Consider the following 17500-nt stretch of genomic DNA (forward strand, 5'->3'; position numbering starts at 1 on the left):
GTGGGGATTGTGTTCCCCTGCATGATGTCTCGACCAGCAGGAGGCAGCTGTACAGGTGCAGAGCTGTCCCCGGCTGCGACTTTGTTGTTGATTTACGCCCTGATGTTCACAGGAGGAGAAGCTATGGGCCTCAGGGTTAAGCCCACCAGCTCAATGCAATATTTATGATGGCTGTGTCAGAGCGTTGCTTTGAATACACACATGAGGGCTATAGGCTGATGAACCAGCAGGAGCGGGACGGGAAGCTGTTGACTCAAGGAGTAGGAGTTGGTTCAACATGGAGGAGATAGTTACAACACAAGGAAGGCCAAAAACTAGTGAAACTGGATAACATTACACAAAACATGTTAAACAATGCCCAGAGGGTGTATGTGTGTATATGTGAGTAACGCACAAGTATGTTCTGTCTGTGTACTCTGCTGCTTCTCTGAGTAGTGAATTTGAATGAGTCTAGTTGAGGGGGTCACGGTTTCCTCAGCAGGGTGTAGGGAAATTTTGGAGAAAAAAACTAGTTGATGGCTGGTCCTAAATTCCCTGACTGGATCTGAGTTTGGTTGGTCCCCAGAAACCTCTGAAAAGGACAGGACATGGGACTAATGCTGCCAGAATTACTGGCTCAATTCCCACTAGGACCACAAATAGTTGCCTTGTTGGTATTGTTGTTCAAATGGCTTGTGCAGTGCTACTTTCATCAGCAGTACATTCATCATTGTGAGTCGAGCTGTCATCTTAGCTTAGGCTCAGCTTTTATCTCTGCTTATGCCTCATCTCTCACAGCTATGCAGGCTGTTCTGTAGGAAAACATCATTTATACAGTACAATTTGAAATGATAGTGATTTGGTCATTTATCAGCTATTATGTTAGTAAACCTCACATAGCTCTGTAGTTTAATATTTGGTTTAATATTTGGTTTTGCTTGCTTCATGTTTTCAGGCTCTTTGCTTGAATTTAAGTTGACACGAGTGTGGTGGATAACAGTTGGAAATCACCTTTACTGCTTCAATTGGTTGGTGTTTGACCAGATAATGGACGTGATTTATTTGTGGTTGCGTTACTTCACATTTGTCTTTCAACACTAATTTCTTTTAAGCAGCACACTGCCTGCTCTTTGGTTTCAGGCGTTGACTTGACTGCTGTGGTGACAAGCCAAGTAACAGACACTGAGCTTTTGTTTTTACCCTTCCCATTTCATCTCGCACCTGTTTGCCTATGAAAAGCTTCAAGAACGGCTCTTTGATATAGGGGGCTGTGCGCGCGCGCGCGTGTGTATGTGTGTGTGAGTGAGTGTGCGTGTGTGTGTGCGTGTGTGTGAGTGTGTGTGTGTGTGTGTGTGCGTGTGTGTGTGTGTGTGTGTGTGTGTGTGTGTGTGTGTGTGTGTGAGAGAGAGAGAGAGAGAGCGTTTAATCCTCTGCTCAATCTGATGCTATCAATTATGGGATATGCATCCACTAATCCATGCTGCAAGGGGTGGCCACGCCCACGAGTCTTTGATTTTGCGTATTTATTACTCAATATAGAATTAGCTATAAGGATCAACTAGATCATTATTAAAAAGTGGATCTTATTTAGTCAATTTAATCGCAATTTCACCTTTTTACTAGTCAGGCTTTTGACCTGCAGAAAATTAACCATAAAGCATAGAGCTATTGCAGTCTCAAAATCAAGCGATGTGGGAGATTGTCTTTTCATCACAAAGAGAAAGGATGATCCACGCATACATAGCCTAAATATAGAACAAACCAGAATGTTTAGAAAATACATCGCCTATTTCATGGTTTCTTGATGCTTTTTATATCTCTTGTCCACTCCACATATCCCACTCATCAACATTGTTGAAAGTTAACCTCCTGTCGTAGGCTGTAGCCATCTTGAGAAAGGCCTTACCCTCAGGGTCAAATGGAAATTGGATGTCCATTTCTTTGCTCTACAATCAGAGCATATACTATATATAACGTTATATTTAGGTTTATGATTAAGTGATTTCAAATACCTTAAACAATACTGTGACATGCTTTTTTTTTTAGATAATTTTTTGGGGGGATTTTTGCCTTTATTGGATAGGACAGTAGATAGACAGGACAGGTGGGGAGAGAGAGGGGCTATATACTATGTGACATGCTTTAAATAGTTGATATAAAAGCAGCATTGCAATGTGCTTGAGCAGAAATCGCACACGTTCTCTCTCAACACCCCCGTCCCCAGAACAACTTGTGCATACTGAATGTGAAGCTGCAGGTGTGAGTTTTGTCGGGATGTAACACATCGTGAATGCAAATGGCCTTGAGTGTGCCATGGCATTGGCTTCTTATACATCATATATGCTGTATAAACCATGTGCAAAACCAAATCTAGAATACTCATTTCATTTCTCATGTGCATGCATTACAATTACATATTGGAATAGCTAATATCGTGAGTAATTAGGTGCACTGTAGGTCTCCAGCAAAGCTTTGAAGCCATCCCCTCTGTGATTGTGTGAAGATGTTCTCACATCTAAGCCATGCAGAGGTTTGCTCAACCCACGTTTATGAGAAGGAGAAGAGGTAGGGAAACAGTGGATGGATGAATCCAGAAGGAGGCGGAAATGCAACATAAAGGATGCCAACTGCCATACAACACCACAGAAGAAGAAGAAGAAGGCATTGAAGCACTTTGCTGAGAGTAGAGGGACAGAATAGGGAAACAGTGGATGGATAAATCCAGAAGGAGGTGGTAATGCAACATAATTAAAGGATGCCAACTGCCATAAAACACCACAGAAGAAGAAGAACCCACGTTTATGCACACAGACACCAATGTATTTGAAGAAAAAGTGAATACAAAAAATAAGAAAAAGGCAATCCATCCAACATGAGACGCAAGTAATGAGTTTGAGTTTTAAAGGTACTATGTGATTTTGCAGAAAGATTGAGTCAACATGGTTCTCATTGCCAGGTCGTCAACCCAAAGCATCAGTATTTGATGACTTGGGAAAATGAGAACTGCGTTGACTCAATCTTTCTCCAAAATGCACACATATAGCGCCTTGAACATTTTGTTTGCCTCTTGTGTCTCAAATGAAGTATCCTGCCCACATACTGGCTATGAAAGGAAATGGTCTTTAATTCATATAATTAGATTTTTATTATTTTCAAATCATAACATATAGCAGCTGTTAATGTGGTTTTAATACAACTAGGCATCTCACGCGCTACGCACGCTCGATTCATAGGCTTGCCCGCTGCGCGGCCTCGCAGCTCGACCGCTGTGTGGGCTCACTTGCTTCCTCGCCCGCTGTGTGGGCTCACTTGCTTCCTCGCCCGCCCTGCAGCTCGCCCGCTGTGTGGACTGGGCTCACTTGCTCTTATGACATCACTGTTGACCACTTCACGTCGCGGCCTTGCCTGCGCTATGACATCACTGATGACATCATCACGGATGATATCACTAAAAAATCCGGCTCCGTCAGGTCACCCACACAGCCCAGGGGTGGAAGCCATCGTCTCCGTCTGTTTCCTCCCCGATTCTACCTACTTCTTCTTTTTGGTGTTTTATGGCAGTTGGTATCCTCAATGTTGCATTACCGCCCTCTTCTGGAAGCATCCATCCACTGTTTCCCTGCCGAGCAGGGAACGGGCTGAAACTTTCAGGAAGGGTAAAGACAAGAGCACCCCTGCGGTGACGTGACGGAGCCAGATTTTTAAATGAGGGCAGATGAATTGCCCTGTTGAGCATGTTCAGTGATGATGTCATCAGTGATGATGTCATCAGTGATGTCATCAGTCTGAGGCTATATAAGTGATGGGAGTTGTGTACTATATAAATACATAATTTGTTCCAGACCAGAGGGGGTCTTAACTCCCACGGGTTCTGCCCTAACACTTCTCTTTTCTAAAGACTTTGGTATCTTCATATACTAGTGGACATTTAGAGGAATGAGTCTACAAGTCGTTTAAGGATGTCCGTCTCTGTCCTGTAACAGATCCTATGGGAAGTAGAATACTTCACGTGGAGTGGACAGCGGGCACTTAAAGCGAGTACCGTAAATTCCGGACTATAAGCCGCACCTTTTTTCCCGTTTTTTGGGCTTTTTTGGCCCCTGCGGCTTATATAACGGTGCGGCTTATCTATGGATTTTTTCAAAAAAAAAAAAAAAAATCTCTCTTTTTTAGCACTCTTTCTAACTATAAATCCACTTCTGTTTTAATTTCCTCTCTTGCCCTCTTTTCACCACACCGCGGACACTGTGTGCACTGTAAAAAACAACACAGGTGGTGTTGTGTTATGTTGTTTTGTTGAAATGTTAATAAATGGGAGCTTCCTCAAACAGCCATCTCTTTCCCGACAATCCCCTCTGTGCATGAACCCTTACATATGGTAATAAACATTAAAACACAATAAAAAAAAAAAAAAAAAAAAAACATTAAAACACCCGCGGCTTATAGTCCGGTGCGGCTTATATATGTAAAAAATAGTCAACTTTGCAGGTGCGGCTTATACACCGGTTCGCCTTATAGTCCGGAATTTACGGTAAGTACAGAAATGTGACAAATCTGGTGTGGTGGTCCTCCTGAGCTGTGATATGGGCCTCAGTCAGCAGTGTGACTATGGGATACGAGGGTAAATAATAATCCTATTTTATAATCTATCTAATATAATATAATATAATACTATTTTAGCTGTCACAACTGCTTATTCTGCAGAAATCTGTTGAATCATTAGGATTAGCTCCAGGCTTTTCTGACTGCATGCATGCACAAGATGGAAATGATTTAGGGAGACACCTACTTAGACAATGAAAGCCGGCCTCACATATACATACATATCATTTGCTTAACCACTGCCACAGCCCTCTCAGTGGAAACACATTATTTAACTGGAAATGTAACTTAGAATTCTAACTCAAATCAATAATGTAAGCATGAGCAATAAGTCTGCTGAGGACAAAAAGTGATGTAGCCAGAATTCGGCAGAACGTATGGACTGTTTAGATAGCTAACTACATCTTACATACATACAGTATATTATTTAACCCATTCACATTGAACCCTGAATGGAAGTTCAACATTTGATTTCATGTGCTTAGAGTTAGAGTATAAGACTACCGGTAGTTAAGCTTAAAACTAATTGGTTGAAATTGATCAAAAGTATGTGGATGATGATTATGGGGATTTCTTTAGTTGCTAGTTGCAGGGTTACTGCTTTTATTTGTTTGAGGCAAACACGACTTTAATGAACTTTGATCTGGGTGTTTGTGGACTTGCCAAACTTTAATTCAATTTTATTATCTGGGTGTTTGTGGACTTGCCAAAACGTTGTTATCTGGCATTGTTGTTAGCAAAGAGCCTTTCACCAAAGCAATTTGATACTGTACATGTTCATTTGAGTCTGACTTTCACATATCAGATGGTGGGATGCCCTGGTAGTTTTCTCCAGGGTGGATCCCTGCGTTATGACCCTCCTCATGAAATAAATAGCCCACATGTCTTAGGAAATCCCTTCTTACATTGCATGTTACATGGTAATTGAATTTTTCTGAAAATACTGTAGGAGAAACAATATAATTGCTATGTTTTGCTGATTTCACACAACTAAAACTAAAACTATATATATTTTTTTTTTACATAATATGGTCAAGAAAGAATGAATTAATTAAAATTTTATCATTGTTCATATGTAGGGGTGGGAATCGCTGAGTAGCTCACGATACGATATCGTCACGATACTTGGCCCTCGATAACGATATTGGCTGAGTTTCCCAACAAAGAAGCTTCTTAAGAGTTAAGAAGCTTCTTAAGGAGTTAAGAAGCTTCTTAAGGAGTTAAGAAGGCTCCAAAGAAGTGTTTCCCAAACGCCTTCTTAACAGTCGAGAAAAATAAAAAAAATAGAAGGCTCTTAAGAAGCATCTTAACTGGAGCGGCTCACTTGATGGCACTCTGAGCCCAGCAGTGGGCCACGACTCAGTGGTTGAGAAACACTGTTAACACCTAATCATGGTCATGTTAAACTTTATTAAACATTATTTATTTCAGACATGGACTGCAGTTTAAATTGCTTTATATACACAGCATACAACAAAACAGAGAAACACTACAGAATTTAAGCGACCTTGGGTTCTGTGAAAGGTGCTATATAAATCCACAACATTATAAAAGGAATCCATTCTGATTAGAGAAATATAGCCTACGGTAAAACATTTAAAACACAAGTAACCATACATACAGGGGAGATTTTCAAGTGTTCCCCAATTTTAAACACTAAAGGGTGCATGAAAGAAAGGAAAAAGGGAAAAACACAAGAGGAACAGTGGACACAAGTATCTCCTTTTGCCTGATGCGGCTGGATCTGCCAGTGTTTTGTCATTAAGAAGGTGTTAAGAAGGCTCCAGACCCTTCTTACAAAACCTTCTTAACGAAAGATCATCTTAGCGCTAAGAAGCTTTTGGGAAACGCAGCCTTCTTAACGGAGGATAATTGGAAGATAATTTTAGGCTAAGAAGCAATCGGGAAACGCGTTGGCTTCGTTGGCTTCTTACGGGAGCCTTAAGAAGGGTCAAAGAAGCTTCTTAGCGCTAAGAAGCTTTTGGGAAACGCATGCCTTCGTAAAGAAGCAATTGGGAAACGCGTTTGCTTCTTAAGGGGGCCTTAAGAAGGGTTGAATTAGCTTCTTAGCGCAAAGAAGCTTTTGGGAAACCCAGCCATTATCACGATACAGCGATACTGCGATAATCGATATATTGGAAGACGATACATCACGATACCTGTGTAACTGAAGAGAAAAAAATACCCCTAAAAGGCAAGAAGCAGGTATTATGTATTTATTAGCAGAATTGACATGAACTCTCTCAGAGTCCACTCACTCACTCATACCATTTTCGATACCACGGAGGAAAAGTTACACATTAAGTCTTTTTATTATTATTATTAAAACAAGAAAACCTATATAACCTACCTACCTATATAATTTCTAAAAGTAGATATTAATGATCAAACATTTCCATTCATGTAGCCTACAGTATTTATGTTTTTGTTTCAACTACAAACATAAATAAACGTCAACTTGAAACTATGTTTGAACTACCACACACAGCATAATATTTTAGCCTGTTTATTAATTATTATTATTTTTTATTTTTTTTAATAAACATATCGATACTTGGTGGCAGTGTATCGATAACGTATCGCAAGTGGAAATATCGCGATACCGTGAGTATCGATATTTTGTCCCACCCCTATTCATATGGGCTGTTGGCATTCAAAACAGTTCAATAATATTTTCAGCACTTCAGTTCAGATTAAAATGTTCTCTGATGTTATTTTACACTACATTTCAACTTTTAAAATGTTCAATATTTATGATAGATAATGTAACTTGCTGAAAACAGGAAGACGTGCCGATGTAGGAGCTTAGGGAAAAAACCTGATTGACATTTTTGGGCCTTTTAAATTTGTAACAGGCAATTGCTTTACCTGTGCCAGGATGTTTCCTCTCCCCTTGACTTTGGCTAGATGAGTGTGCTTAAAGTCTGCTCAGACAGAAAGCATTGTGTTTGATCTGAATATAGCCATGTAAGTGGATATGTGCTGTATCCAAATGAACAACCAGTGACTAAAGGGAAATCTGTCCAAATCTCTGGTCCTATACTGGTCGTATAGTTAGTGACTCTGACTGAAACTCCATCACTAAGACCCCTCAGGTCGATGATACTCAATAGGCCTGCGCTGTGCTACTTGTCATATTGTGCTGCAAGCCTAATTCTCCGCTTTGATAAGGCTTTCTATGACTTCAAAAGATATCATATTCACTCTTTGTCATGTATAGATCCTCAGTCAAATTCCTCTTTTTACTGTCGGCATTTTTTCATCATCAGTGTTCTAAAAGCGGAGTGTGGGCCTTTGTCATGTTTGAAAAACTGCCATGAAATTAAGATAAAAGTTAAAATTGTAGCTGGTTTTGTTTTAGTCATTAAATAGCCGTCGAGCAGCCTTTCGACTGTATGATAGCCTAAACATAAGCAACAAAATGAAATATGACTTAACATGTTGCATTGAGTGGATAACATGATTTGGTGGACACCTTTATACTGTATGCATCTTACAGTCCCATGATCGATCTTTTAATGAGTGGCCCCGGTGGGAATTGAACCCCTAACCCTGACTAACTTAGCACCCTGCACCACCCCCCACTGAGGTAAAAGGGGTAGGTAAACCTGCTCATAGGGAATAGAAGCTACCAGTTATTAACCCATTGTCTTCAGCCCCTGCAAAACCACCAGACTTTGATAGTGCTAAATCAGCTTGTTCCAGATGACATGGCAGAAGAACAAATAGGTCTACTCCGACCTGCATGAAAAAAACCTTCTAGGATTTCTTGAGTTTTCTTTGAGCCTAGTTGAAACTGCAGGTTACCCTGAGGTCAGTGTCATCTGATAATGAGGAATCGTGTTTCATAGCCCACGTTCTTACTCACCGCAGCCCGTATCTGTAAAGCAGGTTGCAAAAGGTGTTTGTGAAGTTGTAGAATGACAGTTCCATGTACTTTTTTTTAGAAGGCTTCTTTCAAACATCGCTATAAATGTTGTGGATCACTATTAACTTCCATGTGATGGATGATCTGGACTTGAGTGTGTGAAATGGGTTAGAGAGCTTTTCTGCCTGTTTCATGTAGATACTTATCTATGTTGGAAAGCAGCAGCGCTACACACTGATCTGGAACTAAGATGTTTTGACACCTGCTCTTTCTTTTCTGGCAAGACAGAAAAGAGCAGTGCTAGTAGTGCATAGACTTTGAAAACAACCTGTAACAGCTATCAAACCCACTCTGAGGCAAAATAAAAGCCCCTATCGGCCGGGTCATGCAGCTGTTTCCGTGCGTGTCCTTTAATGTACAGTTAGCCATTGTTTGTCAGCATGACTGTCACTTCAACGTTAGATGTGGTAGCATCAAAGCCTTGCCAGTACTTTACTCATACTCACCTTGGCTTCACATAGCTACTGTGTTATATCATATGCAACATGACAGAACTGGACAAGCAGCAGGAACATAGCTGCCTGCGTCCAGACCCTCAGATCTGCCCACTCCACGGGGGTTGACTTTTGGCTGCTTCTGGATGGAAATGGACTGTAACAAGTTTACAATTCAGTCTGATATCAGGCTAGGAACCAGGAACATAGCCCTTTTTCAAAAAAGTTAATGCAGCTTACCCCTTCCTGGTTTGATATTAGATTAGAAATAATGTATGTTGCAGAGTTAGTTCATATCCTCGCAGAGAACTTATTTTCAGAGAAAGCATAATAGACTGATTCACTATGGACAGCAGTCCGCATTGCATCAGTAAATCAGATATGTGTCTTGTTATTTCCCTGCAGATTTATAAAATTCTGCTTTATTCTTAGAAAATCTCTTCCAATGCTTCGTCACTCCAACTATGCTACTGTAGTCCACCACGACCGAGTTGCTTCCATCTGGCTTGAGCCAAGAGCTCTGTTTTTCTGTTTTTGGAGTGAATGTTTTCTTTATGCATTATGCATTGAAATGTGCTGAAGTGAACATAAACAACCTTCACCTTAACCAGTCCCCACCTTGAGGAGTGGTAGCACTCTGAACTGCCACTCATGAATGACAACAAGATGGCTGCTGCTACAATCCTTGTTAGTGACTGGAGATTTAATGAGCTCCACCAAGGTTATGTTTTCGCTGCCATTTGTCTGTTTGTCAGCAGGATTATGGAAAAACGACTGGCCCAATGTTCACGAAGCTTCCTGGAAGGGTGTAGCATGCCAGCCATTCCATTGGGACCCCCCCACCCCACCTGAAAGAATCAGAATATGTTTATTATTTATGTTATTTGCCTAATTTATGTGCGCCCGTTTCATTACAGCTAAGGGTCTCTAGATGCTTCATGAAGGGCGGGGCTTAGCTGAGGGAGCTGAGGAGAGACGGGGGAAGTGAAGATAACGGTTACTTGAGTACATTTGCTATCCAGGGGCCACGCAAATTTACAAATCCTATACTCTAGCAAAGGCATGGCCCGCCCTACTATTAAGTCAGTCACCAGACGTGTCCAAATACCGAATTTGAATGGACTAAAGTGGGTACACAGTTTTGTGTGTGAATGCGCTTGGAAGTTAGGTGCCTTTTTGATATTGGCCATTAATTTTCCATGCCCCCTTTTGTCCAGTGGGCGTGGAAAGTTAATCAGTTCTAAGTTGGCCCATGACATACTTTTCTACAAAGTCTCGTGCAAAATCCGTTCATAACTTTTTGCCAAGTCCCGACAAACAAACATACAAATGGGCGAAACCATGACCTATCGGCCAACTCCATTGGCGGAGGTAAAAAAAGACAGCAGCAGGATGATAGGCTTACAATGCCGCTGTGCTATTGGATAGATGAGACTAGTGTCCTCTAGAGAGAGAGTGGCGTCAGCGGAGGACCAAAATGCGAGACTCATTAGCCAATGAACAGCCAGGAATGGGTCTCGCGCTACTTTTGCATGCTAAAATAAAGCTGATAATGTACAATTTGATTCAAGGGATGAAAAACCCTTTCAGAGTACAACACAAACTGTCCATTTTGCTGCAACTCGACAGTGCTGCTTAATCCAGGACCTTACTTCCTGGAACTCTTGAGAGTAAAAAACTGCTCCATTGGAGTGAATGGAGATGTCGGGACTCTTCTATCTACATGGCTCTGGATGAGACCAGCCGATATTGCTATTTGTGTTTGCATTTGCTGTGATCGCTGCGCTGCATAATGCTGCATAATGCTGCATAATGCTGCATAATGCACAAAGACAAATTCCTCATTTGTAACATGTTTACTCACTATGGCTATTTGCTATTAAATTAATCTTGAATCTTGAATGCTCCGGGAAATGACAGCAAGGAAATTCTGAGTGAGCAAGTGTGAGACATGTGAATATTGGCAGGATGGTATGAGGAGTAAAACTACAGGCGTGTGCATGCAACAGATAGTCTATCTGACTGAAGCTGACAGCTCCATTATTTTGTTAAGGTCCAAAAGCTCTGTGATATTGTAATTAATTTGGTACGAGCCCCCCTTCCTCACAAGCAGCAAACCTAGAGGAAACACTAGCATGGGCCAAGGAGGAAGAACCCATTGCATTTTGGAGCAGATCCGGCTCACAAACTAGCAACAGTAGCAGCACGAACCTTGGCGGAGCTCTGTGCTCTCCGAGTGGCCTTCTAGTTGGTATGTGTTGTGCGATTTGTGTTGAATAACGTTGTTACTGTGGGGGAAAAGGCCATTGCATATATCTCTATAGAAATAACTAACCCGGTTGCCTTCTTCCATCCTCCATACACAGAATATTGTTCTGTGAATGACTGTATGTTTTGTACATGAATGTTTCTTCACCTTGAGACAGGACAAAGACTGGGGAAGATCATATCATATGAGTGTAATTGGAGAGGAAGCAGATTTGCAGGCTGATTCAGAATACAATGGCTGTGCAGATTTAGATTTGCATGCTGTCGTATAGGTGTTCATGTATGGATGTATAATTATGCCATGCAGCAGCATTATTGTACCTGTAGGGCTGAGGGAGCGTGAGGATGGGGGAGCTCAAATTATAAAAAATAAACCCTGTGAAATGAGCTCTTCAGGCTCCTCCTGACAGTCGTCACAAGTCATCCTTGCCGGTTTGAGTCCTGCGTTGTCAAAATAAATGTGTTGAGAGGATGCATCATCGAGCGATCTCATAACACCGGAGGTGATACACACAGGAGGTGTGAAGAACACACAGGCCCATGTACGACCATAGTGTACGACAGATGGTCAGAACGTAGACGGGCCAGGCTACATCTCAGCGTGCACCGAGTCATGGCTTTGACATAATTTCTCTGTCTTTGTCAAGTAGCATTTCCTCTGATGACTCATTTTTAAACTCCTCAGTGTTTGGCTATTTCTGGCCCGTGTCTGTTGTGCAGATCCCCCAACGGCGATGACATGATTTCAGTTTGATAATAAACAATGGCGATCTATCGTTTACAGTGGGGTTGGTCAGTTACATTTCTGACGTATCGACTTGTGAGAAAACTGGTAGGTGATTCCAGATGTGTGGTTTTCAAAACAGATGAAAGAAAACCACTTGCAGTATTACATTATTTGAGTTTTCCGCACGTCTAGCTCGCGTATACCTCCCACTCTCACTAGCTTCACTGAGCTACTTCACACATCAAACACTCAACATCAGTTACTGCATTAAGTAGAGGGAATACATTGCAACAAGGTATCCAGTTTGAATGTGCGCTAATTGTGCTTATCACGCAACTTCAACGATATTTCCATGAGAGTTTGTGTTTGTCACATAAAGGAAACAACATGGAATATAAGAAGTAGGCTGTGAGTTACCATTAGACCGGCTGAAGAAGAAACAGGTCAACTCAAATTATGTACTGCAATACATTTGATTAAAAAGTGTTATCACCAATAGGTTATTTGATCATAAATATTTAGGTTTTTCAGTTGACATAATAGTAATCCGATGAATCCAAAGACTGCATATTATAACCAACTTGAAATCCACACGTCCACATGCTCACACACATACTTGCACAGCTTGTTTGGTTTTATGTATCTCTGGCCACAGCATATTGGCTTAGATTTATATAGGTGATATTAGCTACTGCATCTCTTGGAGAAGCTTTGAATGGTTGAAAAGGCACTGTAACAGGCAGTAAGTAGCCTACTATTATGTAGACTTCTTTTCAAGTATTATTTGATCAGATATACTGTATATATTTCCAATTTATTTATTGCTTGTATGTATGTTGAGTTGAAATAGAAAATTTGCTCCCGACCTGAACTCAGGGCCAAACAGTCAGTGCTCATCATTTTGTCCTCTCGATGGTACTGTACTATATTGCCATGTTGTTCTACTGCACACTAATGAGCTTGCTTCTCCTCTCTGTAACCCCTCAACTCTGTTCCAGGACTTTGAGCATCCTCATCATCTGTAACAGGCAAACGTCTGTCTGTGCCTTGTTTTTCAAAACCTCTGAGAGGTCAGACTCCAGCCACTGACTGCTTTTTTGCAGCCACATCTTGGTCTAAATGCAAAGGAAAAAAAGTACAGTATTTTGCTCCCCAGGATATTCTGTGTTGTCACACTCCAGTGAATAAAACTGTGTGCCGGCATGATGGAACAGATCTGACATTTGCCTTTGTTTAATCCATAATTCCGGTGCGTCTTTATTTCTGCTCACTCAGCTAATCATGATTGAATTGTTCATTCATTTGAAGAACCAAAATAACTTTTCACCCGCTAAAGTCCTAATCCAGGACGTATTGAGCATCTCGGTGCTGGGTAGCTACAATGCTGGTTGTCGTGGCATTGTTTGTGCCTTTGGCGAGATGATGCAATGCACCAATCATAATCGGCCGATAGATGTTCTAACTAGGTCATCGTTTATCGGCTGATTAACGTTTCAATCGCTCGATCCCATTATAGGCCTACATTCGTTATTTATGCTCATTGTGCTTTTTGACAGGAAGTGGAAAGGAGCTTTTTACATGTACATTTGTATTTATTTTATATTATTTGAATAGAGAATGGTCCATTCTTTAAGTGGCCTTGCTGTCTTTAATTTAAGATTTTTGCCAGGAGCACCAGGAGCATGGCCATTTCATTTCACTCCATTCTGCACAGAGCATTTTGAGTGTTTTAAAGCCGTAGACAGATGAGCTGTGAGATGGGGGGAAATAAAATAAAGTAAATGCCTTTCTGTAAGTGGTTTGTGCCAACACACAGTCTCATAGCATTTTATGAAATGCGCATGAACTCTGAAATGCAGATTACATTCTGTGGACACGAATATCTGAAAATAATGTGACAATAGCAAAATTTTGATAATGTGAAAACAAATAACCAATAGAACCATTCGTCTGATCGACGAATCCTGTGCAATTTGACCAATCGGGGGGTGAGTGTGTTCCCTTTTGCTCTGTAGAGAGCAGTGTAGTGGAAGGCAGTGTGGGGAGGCGGGGCTGTAGAGAGCAGTGCAGTGGAGGCGGGGCTGTAGAGAGCAGTGCAGTGGAGGCGGGGCTGTAGAGAGCACTGCAGTGGAGGCGGGAGCACTGCAGTGGAGGCGGGGCTGTAGAGAGCACTGCAGTGGGAGGCAGTGTGGGGAGGCAGGGCTGTAGAGAGCAGTGCAGTGGAGGCGGGGCTGTAGAGAGCACTGCAGTGGGAGGCAGTGTGGGGAGGCGGGGCTGTAGAGAGCAGTGCAGTGGAGGCGGGGCTGTAGAGAGCAGTGCAGTGGGAGGCAGTATGAGGAGGCGGGGCTGTAGAGAGCACTGCAGTGGGAGGCAGTGTGGGGAGGCGGGGCTGTAGAGAGCAGTGCAGTGGAGGCGGGGCTGTAGAGAGCAGTGCAGTGGGAGGCAGTATGGGGAGGCGGGGCTGTAGAGAGCAGTGCAGTGGGAGGCAGTGTGCGGAGGCGGGGCTGTAGAGAGCAGTGTGGGGAGGCGGAGCTGGGCAGCTCATTCGCACACCAGAGCAGCAGACAGAAGCCAAGGCATTTAAAAGTTAAAGCCAGTTACAAACAAATGAGATCTGAGTTTAATGTAGATGCAAAGGACTGTGGGTGTGTGGAATAATGTATTTGTTTGTGACAGCATTTCGGGGGGGGGGGGGGGGGGGGGAATCACATCGCTATTCTATTCACGCCGGAGACCAGAGCCGGAGACCAGAGCCGGAGACCAGAGCCGGAGACCAGAGCCGGAGACCAGAGCCGGGGAGATTCCAGGAATCTCCCCGGCTCCCAGACCGACTGTCAGCCGGTCCAGGCTGTCTGAATGTGGCTAACGTTATCCAGGCCAGGGACAGTCTGGACTGGAGGATGAAGAGACCCAGAGAGGCACGTAGCAAAACGGGTGCCTCTCAGAAAAAAGACTGAATGATCAAAAATAAAAGATGAATTCTGGAGCACACGGTCAATTTAGCAATTTAATGAGTTGGAAACGGACTAAGGTTTGGACCAACAAGCGTCTTCCTCAGAGTCAACTGAGTGTGCTCTAGATTTGATGCATCTTTTATTTTTAATCACTGAGATGGGCAACTTTGATGTTTATCGGGCTCCGAAATGCCCAGTTGCTACTGTATGAGAATCATGTGGAAGAGCACACTACTCTGAAACCTACATTTGATGTAAACTATCTCTACGATATACTGTAATATACTAACTCAGTCTGTAATATACTAACACAGTCTGTAATATACTAATACTGATGACCTAATGTTAGGGAAGTGTGCAAATGTTTGGTAACAAAAGATTCACAATATGTGCAATTTTCACATCACTGTCTCTGCTATTATGTGTCTCTGCACAAAGTGTAGACTAGCATTTCTGACAGAGGGGATCGGATGCTCGTCTGTTATTGAACAGTTTTTCGAGTAAATGCAATGGATACTTGCACTCAAGCCTGGTTTCATTATCAGTGAGCAGGAACCTCTTCACTGTGGACTGTTAGAGGTCAAAATAAATATTTTTGTTGGGAAATAGGCAAACAAGAGCGTGTGTAAAATGCAAGAGATTTAAAGTCACATTGAAATGGGGGTGGGGGGGCTGACTTTTTCATCTTGTTAGCAAAATTTCCATCTGATAATACACCTATCTAATAATAAATGGGTTTTTTTTTACCACCTTTACATCATAGACAACAGTGTATCTTGAATGGTTACCTCAGGCAGCAGTGTTTCCCCATGACCGCCGCCGCCAAATTACACTGTATTTTTTGTTTGTTTGTCTGTTTTTGGGAGGACAATCGTATTCTACTACTAGACAGGACATGACTAGGCAGGTCGTGCTTTGCAAGCAAAATACACATTCACACGCGTGTGCTTCACCACCACCCCTCCCTCCCCTGCTGCTGCTACAGATCCATCCTAGGGGAAACACTGCCTCAGTACCAAATAGGCATACTGTAAAAGCAAAAGACACTCAAAATGCCATTTCATTTATGACACAAGACAATTTCACATGTTGCTTGCTGGCACCAAAATGTTTCAATATTGGGGACTTCTTCAGAATAATTATTAATAATATGGCGCATCTAAAACATCTCAATTAGGGGATATGGGATGCTCTTCTCTGTTGTAGCCCCACTTTGTGATTTCAGTCTGGCCTAGATCATCTTTAAAGATCACATATTGTTTTTCCAGTGATACTAAATACAGTACATGCATTTTGCTACATTTGGAATCACATCTGCATGGCAGTGCCATAGGGGTGCTCCGATCCGGCTAAGCCACGATCCGATCCGATTCCGATTCCTGGGGTCACGATCCGATTCCAGAATCGATTCTCGATTCCAACGATTCTCGATTCCAACGATTCTCGATTCCAGAATCTAGAATCGATTCTCAATTATGTAGTTTTATATTGCAATAACACACAAAGGTAAATCTAAGACAAAAAATGACAAATGTATTAATGCTGAACTTCAAATTCAACTTCTGGAGTATTACAGTCAGGGCCTAAATTCATTTTGCAAACTAGGGGGGAATTCCCCCTTATGTTCTTCAGATAAGATGGATTTATAGGCTGGGGGGGATCTGTAGACTTTGAGAAGGATTTATAGATTTTGGGGGGAATACATTAACCAGAGTTCTTAAGTGCAAGAGGTGGTGGCACCGTGGCAGTACAGTACACAAATGACATGAACATTTGGACACTTATTCAACCGGTATCTTGCATTATTTTTTTTTATTTTTTTTTATTTTTTTACAATACAAAGAAGAATCGATTCTTGGGAGTTTGGAATCGATCCAGGAATCGTGGCATTAAGAATCGCGATCCTTTCAGAATCAATTTTTTGGAGCACCCCTACAGTGCCATGTGTTACTGTCCAGAACTAGACACAGCCAGTTGGCCATCACTGGACTAACACCAGTGATATTCCAACACACTGCACATGTCTGCACATACAGTACAGTATCCTGTGCCAGAAAACAGTCCCCTCCACCACAGAGGCGTCATTTCTGTTCTACACTCACCAACCAATAAAATGGCTTGCAGCCGGACATGTGACTCCTTATTAATCAGAATGACAGGATCAATATCTAGCACCGCTCAATGTGCGCACATAGGCTCATTCGTCAGAGCTAGTCAGAGGTCCAGAGACAACATGCCACAGGTCACTGTCTTTGAGACTCACTGTGACCCAATGTGACAGAGGCTCTGCCTGTCTTTGAGACACATCATGACCTGAGGTGACAGAGGCTCCATCTGGCTTTGCATACATGTATGAGCAAAGCACCAGTGTTTAGTTTTGTTTTAGATTTTCTTTGTAATACCATGCTGTTGCTAATATAGAAATCCCATCTTTACGTTGGAAAGGAGGTATGTTTTTTGTATTGCCCCATGCTGCTATTTGTGGCAATGACATATAATACAACCAATTAATAATGAATTAATAAACCAGATTTGAATTTATTATCAGTTTATTTGAATGTATTATCTGGCACCCTAGTTGATCCGATGCCTTAATCTCATTCTAATC

At 42.1% G+C, this 17500-nt stretch overlaps 1 protein-coding gene across 1 annotated transcript in view; it reads right to left on the bottom strand.

The window, feature by feature from the left end:
* The window catches only part of znf710a (zinc finger protein 710a), a gene marked incomplete at its 5' end in the record, with an annotated part of 61119 nt that extends 46636 nt beyond the window's left edge, over nt 1-14483 (bottom strand). Inside the window, one exon of the mRNA XM_083654794.1 lies at nt 13882-14483. Within this exon, the coding sequence (XP_083510920.1) occupies nt 13882-14483 (602 nt within the window). The remainder of the gene's footprint in view (nt 1-13881) is intronic.
* Between the last annotated feature and the right edge of the window lie 3017 nt (nt 14484-17500).

This window comes from Poromitra crassiceps (assembly GCF_964638095.1).
Source record: "Poromitra crassiceps genome assembly, chromosome: 18".
NCBI lineage: Eukaryota > Metazoa > Chordata > Actinopteri > Beryciformes > Melamphaidae > Poromitra > Poromitra crassiceps.